Raw genomic sequence first — 15,675 nt, forward strand, 5'->3', positions numbered from 1 at the left:
AAAAACAAATGACTTGATGGAAACTGAAGAGACAAACATAGAATATGAAGTCAGCGCTCTGGTCTGACCAATCCTGTGGTAGATATAATCATGGAATTAGAATCCTATTAGTATTCCAGAACTGCTTCTATTTCTATGAGGGGACACTCCGCCTTGTAAGATTGACCTCCCAGCTGTGGGACATGCATTCCTATGTGGTATTAAACACACACACACACACACGCCTGGTGGTGATAACTTAAACACTTGGACTGGACTGACTATATTAAGGTACGAACACCACATGTTTATGCTGTGCAGTGGGTATACCTGTGTGTGTGTGTGTCTTTGTATATCAAAAGCAGAGCCGCTCTTCAATCTGCACCATCGTTACATGACATCATCCACCGTCTGTCTGTTACAACAAAAGGAGGCTCCTGTCTTCTTCAGGCAGTATGGATGCCATCTATATACGCCATCAGGACAAAGTGCGCTTTGTCCAAGATGATTCATGGCGAAGGAACGGTGAACGTGAGTGGGTTTGAGCGCGGGGCTGTTTTGTGGTTACGGCTGCAGGTCGGGCACTTTTGAGTGAACATCAGGTGAGTGTTGACAGAAAACCCAGCCAGGTGATCACATGGGGGAGTGAGTGAGTCACTGTCTGACTTTTCCTTGAAAAGAGGGCCGAGGGGGAGATGAGGATGAGAAAAATAATCTTTACTCACTGCCATTTTCTTTCTTTAACCCTCTTATTTCTTAGCCTGTCCTGTTTTTTTTGTTCTCTTTTTGCCCACCTCCACAGTTTTTTACATAAATACTTACAAAGGATGTTTCTCTATCACTATCTATTTTTCTGACCCATTATGCGGTGATCCTTCTTTTGAGTCCTGAGGCGCAAGACCATGCAGTTAACAATTACAGTAACAATATGTAAGCATGCAGTGTTAAATTCAGGAGACTCTCCTTTCATCATGTTTGATTTGAGGGAAATAAATCAGGATATTTCAAGAGCATCAGTGGACAGTGTAATTACTGATCCACCACTGATGACCACAGCCATGCTGTAGAACACACCCTGCCATGCCCAACAGCTTGCTCAACCCATCTGTGCTGTGTGTGAGCGCATGTGTGTGTTCTGCATTATTTTCTGCCTGAACCAAGAAGCTAAGAATGAAAGTGACTACACCTTCAAATCTAAAGCTGCACGTATAATATTAAACAAGCAGTTGGGAGGATTAGACTTGAAAGCGAATTAATAATGTTGCCTTTCCGGAGCAGACTCTTGACCTCTCACCTTCTGTCGGGAGTCACAGAGGTCAGCACACCATGGCCTGGTTCTCTAAACATCCGCTACAAATTACTGAGTGTGTGTGTGTGTGTTCATACATGTAAATGTCTGTTAATGTTTGTGAGTATGGGCGTAACACTGCTGTCATCACTGTCTTATCATAAATTGCTCTCTGAGATAAACAGTGGAGGCTTTTAGAGGGGTTCAAATGGGGCATTTGGAAATGCATATTTCCTGGTCGAGTAAAACGAAAGGTGACCAAACCTTGCTAGTCTGGACGTAGATCAGGTCGAAAACGATGCCGAAACGCCCGTGTGGACGGAGATCGTTTTTGTTTTAAAACTGTGTTTGTAGCCTGAGAGTCATAAAAACATCTCGTATCTTGGACAAAACCAAACGACAAAAACTATAATCCTTTCTTTGTCTCAAGCAAGAGCTAGCCTGAAACAAGACTCAGTCCACAGCCATGCTAGCCGCTCTTTGAGGTTGTACTTTGGCACAGAAATGCTTTTGAGCTAAATGCTAATGTCGGCAGGTTTTGGTTACCATCTTAGGCTACACCCACACTACTACGTTTCCATTTAAAACATTTAATTTGCCTTTTATAATGCTACTAATGCCTACATGCCGAGGAAGCAAGCTGTTATTGGAGTGATTTGCGAGCGGCGTGTCCAGCCCTACGGAGTGGACGTATGAAGTCACGGTTTACAGCTTTGAAGAAGGCGATGGACACAAAACAGAAGACTTTCCTTTTCTTATCAATGCTTGTTTTGGTCTGCACAACTATTGGGAAGTTAACAAAATAACTGTAAACGAACAAAAGCATAACTGCTCTCCATGGACCTACAGCCACCCGGCAGAGCTACGAGTCTGAGAACAGACAACAACAAAACCGACGGGAAACGAGTGAGAGACGTGCGTTGACCAAATGTAGCACCGCGATCTAGTAAAACTTTAATCTGTAAGTGCTCATTTTAAAGTAAATATGATGTGTGTGTGAGAGAGGTATAGACCAAGACCTAAGTTTTTTTTTCTACGGAATTTATCCATTTGAGTATATAGAGGAAGATTATAGAGAAAGATCTTAATTAAGTATCAAGCATGTCCTTTCAGTGATGGGATATTCGTTTCCAGGCATGTTAGTGTGGACGGAAATCAAAAAACGGTGCCGTAAGGCCCGTGTGGACGTAGAGCGTCTTCATTTTAAAACCCTGTTTTAAAACAGAAACGTATCAGTGTGTATGTAGCCTTACTTTAGTGTGTTAGCATGCATCTGTTAATTTGCACTAAACAAAGCACAGCTAAGGCGGACATAAATCAAAGTACTGGCTCGGAAAATTTTGACCGGAATATATGTCAAGATATTTCAGTTCTGGATCAAAGTGGACCAACCACCCAAAATTGCACAGCACCAAAAGTGCACGATGAGAGGTTCCTGTTTGTGCAGACCTAATAGGTGTGAATAAGTGATACATAGAACTGCTTATAACCATGTTTAGTCTCCAAGTGGATGAATGGAAATACATGTAGTCACTGTTATGACAAATCTTTATTTGATATGGGTTAATCCAATCAGTGCTTCTTTGGGTTGTTTGAGTCAACTGTTCAAAAGGCACACCACAGTTCATCATGACAAACTTTGATATTTAACTAAGTAAATCATTAGTCACTGCGGTAATGTGATTTGTATCTGGACATAAACATGAAGGTCCTGACCTCATGAGTAATGGGTCTGCATTATAAACTGTCTGTTGTGAGTATTCACTGGAGCACAGCATACACTCAGGGCCACGTCTGTGTTGTTTAGTTTTGACACATGAAAAAGAAATGCACATGAGAAAAGAATTTGAGAAAGGAAAAAGAAAGAAACAAAGCCATAAATGATGACACTTTTATCACAGAATCTGACTTGATATAAAATGACCTAGGCCAGCTGATCACATCCTTTCTTATTTACTCACCTGAAGCTGCAGCCAGCAGCCCATTTAGTTTTGCAAGAAGACCAAAATCAGGAGGAAACTGCTAGCCTTGCTCTTTCCAAATGCAGCAAAATCGGACGCCCTACCTATTTATTTGCCGGGTGCGGTTAGTTCTTTAAAGTCTCCACTGTTTGTTTGGCAACCTCAAAAAATAACCTGCCACAACACTTTTAATTCTTACACTTCAGTTTCTGCAAGCATGAACAAATGAGATACAATGTGTTAACTTGTGAACGTGAGGAGTGCTGCTGGGTGGATTTTGTTACTGTTGACAGAGCCAAGCTACAGCTGTTTCCCGATCTTCTCATCTAACCCTCGGCAAGAGTGCCAATAACCGTTAATATCAAATTGTTAAACTATGAATTTCACTAAAGAGTTAAAATGGAAATAAGGAATAAAAACAAGATGGAAAAACAGTTTATTAAGATTTAACTTCACTGTGATTATTACCCAAAGCTATGACGAGAAAACCATGGCTCACCACTTACGCTGCTTGTGTGTGTGTGTGTGTGTGTGTGTGTGTGTGTGTGTGTGTGTGGACAACGCCCCACTAGAGACTCAATATAAACCATTAGCTGTGACCATCGTCTGTGTGAGTCTGTGTTACCGTAATGCACTGTACGCCCTGACCACTTACTGGGCTTTGGCAGTGTGTCGCGCACACACACACACACACACACACACACACACACACACACACACACACACACACACACACACACACACACACACAGTGATGCATGATCAGTGTTTCCTATCGTGATATTTGGACCTTTTAACACACATGACCTGTTACACAGCAAACAGTGTGGTACAATCTAGTATTTGTCTCTAAACATCCTCTTAATCATTCCCTTCTTTCTTCCGTCATATATCAGTTTAATTAACATAAGAGCATTGATCTGTCTCGCCTAGTCCCTTTTGTAATGTAGAATTTCAGACTTTCATTGAAATTCAGAAAGTCTGAAGAATGATGTCAGCATTACTCGATCTGAAATGCACACACACACACACACACACACACATACTTGCAGTAGTATAATGAGAAAAAGGTGCAAGCAGCACAATGGCTTTCAGATCTGCCAGACCATTGGTCTGCCTCCCGTACTGCTCCCCTCCCCCAATCCCCCCCCTTTAAGTTCCACATCTGTTTCCCAAACTTGGGGAAGGGGCCTGGGAGAGAACGATATCTGGGTCAGAGTAAACTCTCTTTCTGTGTGCATGTGTGCGCGCAGGCATGAATGTGTGTACGACATACCACAATCATCAACTGCCTGAAGACTGTCACACACTCTTTGAACCTGAAGAGAGCACAGTGTCCCAAATGTGTGTGTGTGTGTGTGTGTGTGGTTGAGAATTCAAAAAATGGTTTTGAATGAAAGCCAAGATGAGACGTTATCATCTGCATTCTGCTCCAATGTTGAAGAAAGGGAAGTGTGAGAGGTAAGATTCCTTTTCCAGATAGGCTTCATCGCTGACATTGCACAACATATTCTTATGTCCGTCTGTTTTATGTGCTGGGTAACTAAATTCCTCCTCATTACACATAATCATTTCAACAGTGAATGCAAAATATATTCAACTTGATACAACTTGACCCCATCTGTGATACAGACATTTCCAACTAAATTCCTTGTTATTATTTTCCCCCCAGTTTGACCCACTGGATCAGGATCAAAGTATATGCTGCCACCTTTTGGATGGAGCAGGTAACACAGTGCTGGACTGAGCCAAAAACAGTATAGGTTTTAACCATATTGCTTATTCGTTAGGCAATCCTCCCCAGCTGAGCAGCAGCGCACCAGTGCAACGGAAATGCTAGAAGAGTGAAACTTCTACTTTAAAAAGATAATGTATGAATTAAAAACATGTTATCTTAATACAGCATTATGAATTGTAATGGTCCAAATAACCAAAACACAGTGGAATAGTTCAATCAACAGGACACATCAAAGAGAAGGTTTAATTTGGCATTAGAATTACATTTTCCTACAAATCAATGAATGTTAGAGAGTGGTAAAAAAAAAAAAGTGTTTCAACATTTTAACATTTTTCTTCACCCTCTCTCCCAGCTTTCAATTCATCTTTTTTTTCTGTCACTGTCTCTCAGCCTGCTTTGCTTGGGATATTTTTCTTGAGCCAGTCGGACAAAGTCCTCAGCACTGTCCAGTGACACCAGGCGGTCCTGAGAGAAAGACGAAGACGGATGAGGAGCACGGTAAGAATGAAACAGGTGAGATTGGAGGAAGAGAGATATAACAACAGAGGACCGGGAAGATAAAGAGGACGACAGGAAGGAAAGAGAAACAAACAAACTAAGGGGTGACAGTGTGTGTGTGTGTGTGTGTGTGTGTGTGTGTGTGTGTGTGTGTGTGTGTGTGTGTGTGTGTGTGTGTGTGTGTGTGTGTGTGTACCATGACACAGATGTATTTGCTCTGGTGTTCAGTTTCTGGAGGAAACAGAGAGGTGCGGTCCAGCAGCTGTTTCAACAGTTCGTTCGCTTTGTTAAGTTGGTCCAGATCTCGACTGAACCGGCTCTGTTCGTTCACACACAGCAAGGCATCCACCTCACACTGATAACCTGCCGAGAGATGAAGGGGAGATCACATGACAGAACACAACTCAATGTAGCAGATTGGACTTAACTAAATATCACCCCCACAGAATAACATCAGCGTGTCTCACCTAGCTGCAGCAGGATTTTCTTCCATCGAGATCTGACTTCTCGTCTGGCGTAGTGTAACGAGTGTATGTCATAGTTAAGCTTCTCCCATTCCTGTAAGCAAACACACATAATATATCACACAATAGTTTGGATAAACTAAGCAATTATTTTCAGCCACCTTCTGGTTGGGAGCTTTATCATTCTCAACCTGAGAAGAGGCCAAATTAGGAAGTGAAAACACCTGATACGTAAAATTTAAAAACTGTCTGCCTTGTTCAAAACATACAGAAACCAAACTGTTTTACTTCCTGAACAAGATAAATAATCTGATCTGTAACTTTAAATTACACAAAGCCGAGCGTTTACAGACCGGCATATTCCACTTTATTTCCTGGGTTAGTTTTTCCCCACAGTGTTGAATTTCCTTTGAATGTAACAGACCCATTTTCAGTTTGTTTGGCCTGATATTAAAAACAGTCTCACGCCATAATTAGGATGGTTCGCTGAATATCCCCTTTGAATGGACAGCCAGGCTGTTGGCCTACATCTCCATTGAGGAACTCATTTATTAACACAATGTGCCCACTGTGTCCTGCAACACCAAGACTGTCAGTCACATGTTCGCCAAGATCAAACTCTCTGCTCAGAGATGACAGTCACTCAGTAGAGAAATGCAGTAAGAAGGTATTTTATGTACTGCAGTGATCCTTCAAAGATACACACACACACACACAGAAAGTTACTGTACGTCTAATCTATTCCAACTGTAATAAACAACCTGTGACTGTGTGAGAAGTATTAGACCACTGATTGAGTAAGTGAATAAAGTAGCATGTCTCTTCTCTGTATACTCTATGTACCGTGTGTGTGTGTGTGTGTGTGTGTGTGTGTGTGTGTTAACGTCTCCTAATGTGATACTTTTAATATGAAGTTGTTTTGGATTTTAGTTCCAGTATATTTCCTTGATGTGAGTCGACATTAAATTGAGTCAATAGCTTCTTTGACCTGTTTGTGTCCTCTCCCTTTATTGAATAACTACATTATAGATCTGCAGTAGAACAGATGAAGGAAACGTAGAATGATTTACAGCAGTACTTCCTGGTACTAGATGTGTTGAATTTCTGAAAGTCAGGAGATACAGTCAACCTTTGTTTCATCTTTGTCCGGATGTAAAGCACCAGGTCTCTGCTTAGTGAATTTGCCACTTATCACTGCGAAATGTGTAAAACAGATCAACTCAATATGCACCAAAAATAGTCTAAAATAGATTTAAGGATTCACTAAAACACAGTCAATTGATCACAGAAGGGTACGGTTACTTTTTTCTGATTCTGATAAACTTATAAGGATTACAGCTATTCACATATTGTCATCAGCAACATGGACTTTCACAGCATTTCCGTTGAAAAGCTTGTTGTAACTATCAAGTGGGTCATTTTAAATGAGACACAAATAATCAAACTGATATATCAATGGCTTTAAAGTGTGAAACTGCGACTTTTGCTGCATTTTCAGCATCCTATCATTGTGTTGTGTGTACAGTGTGTGTGTGTACAGGTATAAGGGGTGTGTACACTCAATACTAAACCTTGTCTATTGTGATCTGCAGCTCTTATGCAACAACAACAAAACACTTTCTCTCACCTCTGTAGCCTTGTCAGCCTGGTCTCTCATGCTGATAAAAGCCTGTAACTCTCTGTCCGATCCTCTCCTGATGGGAGAGTCACAGGGTCTGTTTGTGTTGGCCCACGGATCCTCAGTGCGCCTCCTCGAAGGCCGTGGGCCAAAAAGGCTCTCCTCTTCTGTGTCGCTGTCGCCGGACTCACTGGATAACACTGGCTGCCTGGAAGCTGTGGTGGTGCGCATACTGGACAGAAGGAAGGAGAATAACTGGTTTAAAAGGTTCTAGTTCATTCAAATAAATGAAGATTAAAGGCAGAGCTTTGGGGTTGTAATCATCATGTCTGTTAGGTGTTGGTCTCACCGCAAAATAGCATTCTTCTCCTCGCTGTTGTGTTTCAGATACTGACAGCAGCAGATGGTGAACTTGGCTCCCATTGGCCTTTTCCAAAAGTTTGCAACAATCAAAATATATGCTCCCTGATAAAAATCCGAAAACAATCACGCCTCGTCCCACAGGATTCCTCTTCAATCCTCGCAAAATCAAAATATGTCCAACCTGAAATGCCCTCATTTGCAAGTGTCGAAGACTAAAAACCCAGGCAACATCTTAACTTGCTGTGTCCGTCCTCCTTCCCCATGTGCCCAGCCTGGCCTGAATGAGAGCCGTCTGTCAATTACATTATCCACGTGAGTCCAAACAGGGACAACAAAAACAACACACACACACACACACACACACACAGGACAAGCTCAGGGATGAATGGCACATTTATTCACCAACTCCTGATGGTGCAGAGTGCAGCAGGAGAGGCATAGCTTTCTAGCTCTATCGCTGCAAAACACAAGCGCAGTGCACACGCTGTAGTTTAGGTCTGGACTTGTACTATCATGTTCTGCCTGCTTTGTAAACAGTCATGTTTAAACGTTTCTGGAGAAATGTGACGAATGCTGGGGTAAGATCAAACATGTATAAAGAAGAGAGCAGTCGGCCTACTACCTTGTGGTATCAGCTGTTGTATCATTTTAGTGACACTTCATAAATGTTAATACATAACTGATTATTGATGTTCTCTGCCATGATCCCTCGTGTATTTACCTCTGTGTCAGCCTGTAAAAATGTTTTGAGATCCAAGGTCACCTGGCTGATAAAAAAGAAAATCCCACTGCTACCGGAAGAGACTGACAGCAGTCTTAGTTAGTGCTGCAGGAGCAAGTACGACAGTGAGAGGAGCAGCAACACCACTGAGTGAGGTGAAGTCAAAGTGAGACCGAGCAACATGGAGAAAACCACACGGACACTTGGTCTGTTCCTGATGATTTTAAGCATCGCTTCAGAGACTTCTGACAGGTGAGCTGTGCTGTTGTGTTGACTTTAAGAAAAAAGGGCGATTGTCAGAGTTCAAATTTAGCAGCTTTGTCTGAGCAAATTTAACTTTGTGTTGTTTGTACATTCAGCCATGTATGAAACTAAAGTGATACTACCCCAAATTCAGATCAACTTCTATTGCAAATAGTTCTACTTGCTGAATTAGCATTCATCTTTTTTTATGTTGAGTTGATGAGAATATATCTGTGGGGTCACTGTATTTACATATTTATAGCTGACATTGTCCTTTTAATGCCTATAGGTCTAACCCAAGTACTGCTTACTTTAATATACTTTTTTTAATCAATGCAAATACATATTCATAATGCTTTTCTATCTAACTCTTTAATTCACAGTTTAGTGGAGGCTTTGGAATCAACACAGAGTTATGACTACACCAAATATCACCCTATGGATGAGGTCAGAGTCAATAAATAACTAGACAGGATATTTTATAATCAATATATATATTGCTGTTTATTGTCTCACACACCAGTTTCGTCCCTTCTGATTTGCACTTTTATCTTTATGGATTACAGACGGACGTTGGCCAAAAAAACCTATAAATACCATTATCTGAATTAATTATCACACTGATTAAATTGCAATACAGATTTACAGGTGGATGGAAGATGTGGAGCGAGGGAACCCAGAGCTGGTCTCCTCTGCTGTCTACGGACACACTTATGAGGGAAGAAACATCACCCTGCTGAAGGTATTCAACACACTCACTATGACACACAGCAGTGGACAGCTGGGAACTCTGCTGAATCCTTCACAGTGTCGAACTGCACATTAACGTCAGTCATTAATATTTATTATTTATTGCTTACTCTTTATGATTGAGACGAGCAAATGTACCACGGTTTTGCACATTTTGTGGCTCACATTACAACATTTTTACAAGCATGTCGGAGAACTACGGTGGCCTTTAGGTAACATAAAAACGCTAAAGGCTCTCTCTAGAGCCAGTGAGTGGTTCGTCCATTCTGGGCTACTGTAGCACATGGCCGACTCCATGAAGTGGACCGAAAACACAATGATTCTTAGTTTCAGGTCATTATACACTAATGAAAACAAAACCATGAATATTGCACTCCATTTCTGCTAATAGATCCCATGAATATACTACACACTGACCCTTTAAGTCACCCATTCACCTAAAACGAGTCGTGTTGTGTGTCTCCAGTTTGGACTAGAAAACCCAGAGGGCAGAGAGAAGAAGGTTATATGGGTGGACTGTGGTATCCATGCCCGAGAGTGGATCGCTCCTGCCTTCTGCCAGTGGTTTGTCAAAGAGGTTTGTACCCTTATTACAGTCATAATTGTCAATGATGCACATATCTACCCCAGCTAGTACAGTACATTCTGACGTGTGAGTGTTTGCTCAGATTGTGCACTCGTATAAAACCAATAAGAAGCTGGAGCAGATGCTGCAGAACCTTGACGTCTACGTTACTCCTGTGATCAATGTGGACGGATACATATTCACCTGGGCCAATGACAGCGTGAGTGCTTCTCAGGTTTTATTTCAGTTTGGTTGTTTCACTTAAAATGTCGTCAGTGTTGTGATCGAATGACATCCGGTTGTTTCGTGTCAGAGATGTGACTAATCTGTACCTGAGAGCCTTCACATTTAATCCACCACGCACAATCCAACTAACAAACTATGTGAGCTCTGTGTCTGCGTTTACATGTTTGCTTCTGTCGTTTCCACGTAGACTCGTCTGTGGAGGAAGTCTCGTTCGACCCCTCCTCCAGGCAGCAGCTGTCATGGTGTTGACCTCAACAGAAATTTTAATGCCAACTGGGGCAGTGAGTTGTATGCTTTTAAGAATCACAACATGACTAGTTAGCCTTCCAGCTAGTAGTGACTCAAAGCTCCTACATGTAGGATTAACACATTTCTGACTTATTGGTCGTACAAAACATGAACCCAAATAGAAACATGGCCAACAGAATGTTTTAAAATAATTAAAAAAATGTTTGAATCACCAAAACATTTTACAGTTGATGGGCTAAAATGTTATTTCCAGTCCTGTATGTTGTCATGTCAGGCTGCTATGACAAACAATGTATGCTCCCAATTCAACTCACTTGCTACTGACATGAAATCTACTCTTCTCTGTGAAACTGGAAAGCCGCAGAGAACAACTAAATATTACAGTGTCAGTCCACATGACACGGCTCAAGCCCCTCTGACACTTAAAGTGTTGGCTTTCACAAGCCGCTCTCTATGAATTCACATTTTCTAATTATTTTCGACATGAGAAAACATGTTTTAAACATAAAGCTGGCAGCCACAGGTTTTGAGTCGATGAACTTCATGTTGTTTCTGTCCTCAGCGGTTGGAGTGTCGTTTGACAGTTGTGCAAACACCTACTGTGGGAAATCAGCAGGGTCAGAGCCAGAGGCTAAAGCTGTGATGGACTTTGTTGGTAACTATCTATCAATCATTGAAATTACATTCAAAACACGAAAATAATACATTGTTATTATTATTAATTATGAGGTGTATTATTATGTTGTTGTCTTGTTATTTGTTTATTGATTTATTTGTATTATACATGTGTTCATTTATTCTGTCTGTATCTAGGTAGGATGATTAACCGGACTCTGTGTTTCCTCACCATTCACTCTGCTGGGCAACTTATACTCTTGCCATACGGCCACCCTGAGATCTCTGCACCCAACTATGATGAACTGGTCAGTGTGTGTTTGCTTTGCATTACACAGACGTAAGCAGTGGACCTTTCCAGATCCAGAAAAGATACACAGCTATTAAGAACAGAGACCGGCAGCACTGCTAAATCTCCAGTTGACATTGTTAGCTTAGCATTATCACTTTTTTTTACCTCCTATAGTATACATGGTTTGCAATAACAAACTTGTATGTTCTAACTTTTTGTTTACTGTGCAGGTTTCAGTCGGTGAGGCAGCAGCAGCAGAGATGAAGAAGTTACATGGAATGGGCTACACTGTAGGAACATCTCCACAAATCCTCTGTAAGACTCCGCTGAGCTGTTCTTTCCTGTACTGAACAGCTGTTATTTACATATTATCTGATCTGCACTCACTTTGACGAGTCACTCTGACGTTCTCATCCTTAGCAGCCTTTTTTTTTTTAAAGTACACAGTGAGGCCACAGGTTGTGACTCATATCACCTTTTGGTGTCTTTGTGAATGAACGAGATGCAAATGCCTCTTTCACCTTCAGATCCAAACTCAGGCTCAAGCCGCGACTGGGCTCGCCTCGTTGGCATCCCGTTCTCTTACACCTTTGAGCTGAGAGACAAAGGTGAGCTGGACGTCGGTGATGTGTACTCTACGTAGCCATCAGTCAAACCTAATGCCCTGGCTTTTATTTTGTAAGGTGAGTTCAGCCACTTGCTGCCAGAAGAGCAGATCCAGCCGGCCTGCGAGGAGGCCTACGCAGGAGCTCTCTCCATCATCTCACATGTTCACGACAAGACCTTCAACAGCGGGACCCTCCCCAACGCTGCTGTTTCTGGGGTCGCTATGTTGATTTTTAGCACTATCATATCCGTGTTTCTTACCACAGGGGTCTTTGTGTAAGACGGTGAAACTGTCAACGATGCAAGGTTGTTGTTTGCAAGGATATACTGGACAGGTCTGTAATCTATTGTAGACCTGTAGTCCTTCTGACTGAGGCATTTACCCAAATTCTATAATTTGTACTCACTATTGACATATAATAAACTTTATAATCAAAGCCTGGGGTCCTCTATGCATATACTCAAACAGCTGCAGCTCTTCTTCATTTTGATAAATCTAGATTAGAAAACAAAAGCTGTTTTGAGTGTCGTGGTGATGGTGTCATCCCTCCTTTTAGCAGCAGGGGGCAATGTTGTCCCATTTTATACACCACACTCTTTCTCATCCATGCCACCGGCTTCACACATCCAGACACATTTCACAACTTCCTTCTTTCTCTAGCTGTGTCACGCAGCTGGAGGACATTTCATCGTGCATCGTTACCTCCGCATGTATGAGAATACTTGTTTCGTCGTCGTGTCCGATTCATTTCAATTCCAACACCGGAGTCATAAAGACAGAAAAACACACATTTAGTTTGACTGCCTTTATGCATGACCCCAAAAAAACAAAACTACCATGAACATAACACAACGACTAGGTTATAATCTTACTTCATTCATGTCTTCGATTAACGCATGATCAAATCAGACTTGAGACTTTCTTTCAATCATTTTATTTTCAGTTTATAGGTTACACGCTGAGACTTGATGTGAGTGAAAGGTATGGAGTCTGGCTGTCATCTGTTACATGCCGTATGACTTGATGGACAATACACTTATGGGGATGTAGAGTATCAAATATATGGACAATAGGTTGGAGGTTCTTTCATCCATTTTTGCAAGATTTTCATAAAAATGTCTCCCCATCAGTGGAGTGTTTACTGCAGTTATGAATTAGAACTAGTTTCAGTTGACATTAGAAGGTGTAACAAGTCTATTTTTTCCGAAGAAGCCACCAACATGCTATTCCATTCATGGAGGATTTTTGTCATTTTAGTGTCCTCTAGTGTTGGGACGATGACACATAACCTCAGTGGTAATTAACCACAGCTCTAACGTCTTTGACTCACAGTTCAGGGACAAGTCTCACTATATTATTCAGATTGCTTCAGATTTTTTCCACAGTGGAGGGCTTTGGCTTCCCTTTGACATTTTTGACATTTTTTTGGCCTTTGTTTGGGGTTATTTGTGCTTGAAAGCATTTTTCTTTTGTGCGGAAGAGTACATTTCTATTGAGAACTTTAGATACATTCCATATGTCAAACGTTCTCTCTCTCTTCCTCTCTGAGATTTATATTTCCATAGTGACTGCTAGACCACCCATTATTCTCACACACACACACACACACACACATACACACACACACACACACACACACTCACACACACACCAATGACAATGTGACAGCAATGGAAATAGAATTATATTCCAGCTCACATGAAACCTCGACAGAACAGAAAGATGGGTAAAACACCAGAGGAGCGAGGGAATAATAATCGGGAACAGTGACACACACACTCACACACACACACACACACACACACACACACACACACACACACACATATATATACAGCCCTTCAGGGAACAAACTATTCACTGCTCCATCACTTACAGTCATGAAAGATAATCACAAATGACTTGGTGAGGCAGAGCAGAGCTTCCTGACACACACACACACACACGCACACACACACACACACACACACACCCATGAACATAAGAACTGGGCAGGGATTCAGAGACACAGATTGAAGGTGATTATAATTCACAGTGAAGTCTGGCTGGTTTAGCCATCACCAGCTCATCCATCTATTTGTTTGTGCGCATGTGTGGGTGAGCGCTCATCAAGGTGGCAGGGGAAGAACACACCGCGGACGTATAAATCAAACAGATAGGGAAAGTGGGGGAGAGAGGAGGGAAAAACATCGAGCCCACCCATCAAGGAAGAGGTGAGTGAAGAATGGATGGATGGAACAAAACGAGGGGTTCCTGGAGGGCAATAAAAAGAGGAGGGGGAAATAATGTACAGGATAGCACAGTGTGTGATTCACAAAGCAAAATGGATTCAGTTAAAGTAAAGAATAATGACTTAACATTCAGGTCTGCCACTGGAGGGAAATAGAAGCACGGCTCCTCAATAAAACAATGTGAACATAACTGTATGTACCTGATTTTGTTTCTCAGATCAGGAGAATATTGCCTCTGCATCACCCAGCTCATTTGAGTCACTCTGCAAAATTGTATTTCTTGCAAATTAAATCTTTTATCATAAACAATGGCTCTGGAAAGTATGTATATATCTCCTAGTGGCTAGCAGGTGTCCATTAACCACAGTTCTATATCAGTTTGCAAGGTAAATTAAAGCAATTCATTTTTGGAATAATGAATAATACCCGTTGTTTACGTTACAGAGTAATCTACTAGCACTGTAGCATATATGTGCCTACACACAGTGTTGCCAGTTGGTGTTGCGTTGTCTTGCTTTGCAGCAAAAGTTGGCCATGTTCAACATTGCCTTTTTGGTTAATCTACATGTGTCGTATCCAACGATAACATTGTTGATGCCGTCGTTGCAAAGACAACCGTATTATTATCTGTTTTCCTCCGGGCCTCGCAACTACCAACAACACAGGTCACACTGCATTTTGTTTGTTCCACAGTCTGCCTTTTCTGCTACTGGGAATAGTAACTGCAAAGAACTAACGTTAATACATTTTGGTAATTCGGGATAGCTACTGATAGCTGACACAAATCCTATCTTCTTCCTTTATGCTGTAAATCGAGCCGTCATTTCCCAGGTACTCGTACCAGGTGGAAGACAGATTTGCATAGTGAAAGCAAGGCTTGTAGGGAAACCAGTCGAAACGCTGATGGTGTCAATATTCTATGGCCACAACATTGGGAAATCAACAATTACTTCATAAGGACGGAGACAACAGTAGATCTTCAGCAGTTTTAGGAGATGTAAACCACCACGGTGCTCATCCAGTTGACCAAACTGAGCGGTAGAGAGTGAATTCAGCCCAGCCTTTACTGAAAAGATGATTAAATAGAGCGTGGAGCTGAGACTTTTTAGCCTATTGTTATTTTCTCTTTTGTCTCAGCAGAAGCTCATTAAATCATGTTGGTGCAGTGATATTGGAATATATATATATATGGAATCAGTCAACAGTGGACACATGTGACAGTGACCGTTCTGCCTCTGTGTCAGAGT

At 41.6% G+C, this 15,675-nt stretch overlaps 2 protein-coding genes across 2 annotated transcripts; one reads left to right on the forward strand and one right to left on the reverse strand.

Annotated features, from left to right (window-relative positions):
- Nucleotides 1-5,326: 5,326 nt before the first annotated feature.
- LOC142971614 (melanoregulin) lies at nucleotides 5,327-7,969 on the reverse strand. The gene is made up of 5 exons (XM_076112192.1): nucleotides 7,896-7,969; nucleotides 7,556-7,778; nucleotides 5,932-6,022; nucleotides 5,661-5,827; nucleotides 5,327-5,431 (listed from the first exon to the last, which is right to left on the reverse strand). Exons 1-5 carry the CDS (start codon nucleotides 7,967-7,969, stop codon nucleotides 5,327-5,329), a joined length of 660 nt encoding a protein of 219 aa, XP_075968307.1.
- An 842-nt stretch (nucleotides 7,970-8,811) lies between these two features.
- On the forward strand, nucleotides 8,812-12,476 carry LOC142963987 (carboxypeptidase O-like). Its single transcript, XM_076104108.1, has 11 exons — nucleotides 8,812-8,882; nucleotides 9,257-9,320; nucleotides 9,514-9,615; nucleotides 10,090-10,200; nucleotides 10,292-10,408; nucleotides 10,622-10,715; nucleotides 11,246-11,338; nucleotides 11,497-11,606; nucleotides 11,821-11,905; nucleotides 12,118-12,198; nucleotides 12,274-12,476. The coding sequence occupies exons 1-11, from the start codon at nucleotides 8,812-8,814 to the stop codon at nucleotides 12,474-12,476; spliced, it is 1,131 nt and encodes a 376-aa protein (XP_075960223.1).
- The last annotated feature ends 3,199 nt before the right edge of the window (nucleotides 12,477-15,675 follow it).

This window comes from Anarhichas minor, unplaced genomic scaffold (genome assembly GCF_050575085.1).
Source record: "Anarhichas minor isolate MPS153535 unplaced genomic scaffold, ASM5057508v1 ptg000004l, whole genome shotgun sequence".
Lineage (NCBI taxonomy): Eukaryota > Metazoa > Chordata > Actinopteri > Perciformes > Anarhichadidae > Anarhichas > Anarhichas minor.

Coding starts and splice junctions, on each gene's coding strand:
- LOC142971614 (XM_076112192.1), bottom strand. CDS start 7,969: ATGGGAGCCAAGTTCACCATCTGCTGCTGTCAGTATCTGAAACACAAC. Junction 5,828..5,931: donor GAAAATCCTGCTGCAGCTAG/GTGAGACACGCT, acceptor ATCTCTCGGCAG/GTTATCAGTGTGAGGTGGAT. Junction 5,432..5,660: donor GCAAATACATCTGTGTCATG/GTACACACACAC, acceptor TCTTTCTCTCAG/GACCGCCTGGTGTCACTGGA.
- LOC142963987 (XM_076104108.1), top strand. CDS start 8,812: ATGGAGAAAACCACACGGACACTTGGTCTGTTCCTGATGATTTTAAGC. Junction 9,616..10,089: donor GAAACATCACCCTGCTGAAG/GTATTCAACACA, acceptor GTGTGTCTCCAG/TTTGGACTAGAAAACCCAGA. Junction 12,199..12,273: donor CTTTGAGCTGAGAGACAAAG/GTGAGCTGGACG, acceptor TTATTTTGTAAG/GTGAGTTCAGCCACTTGCTG.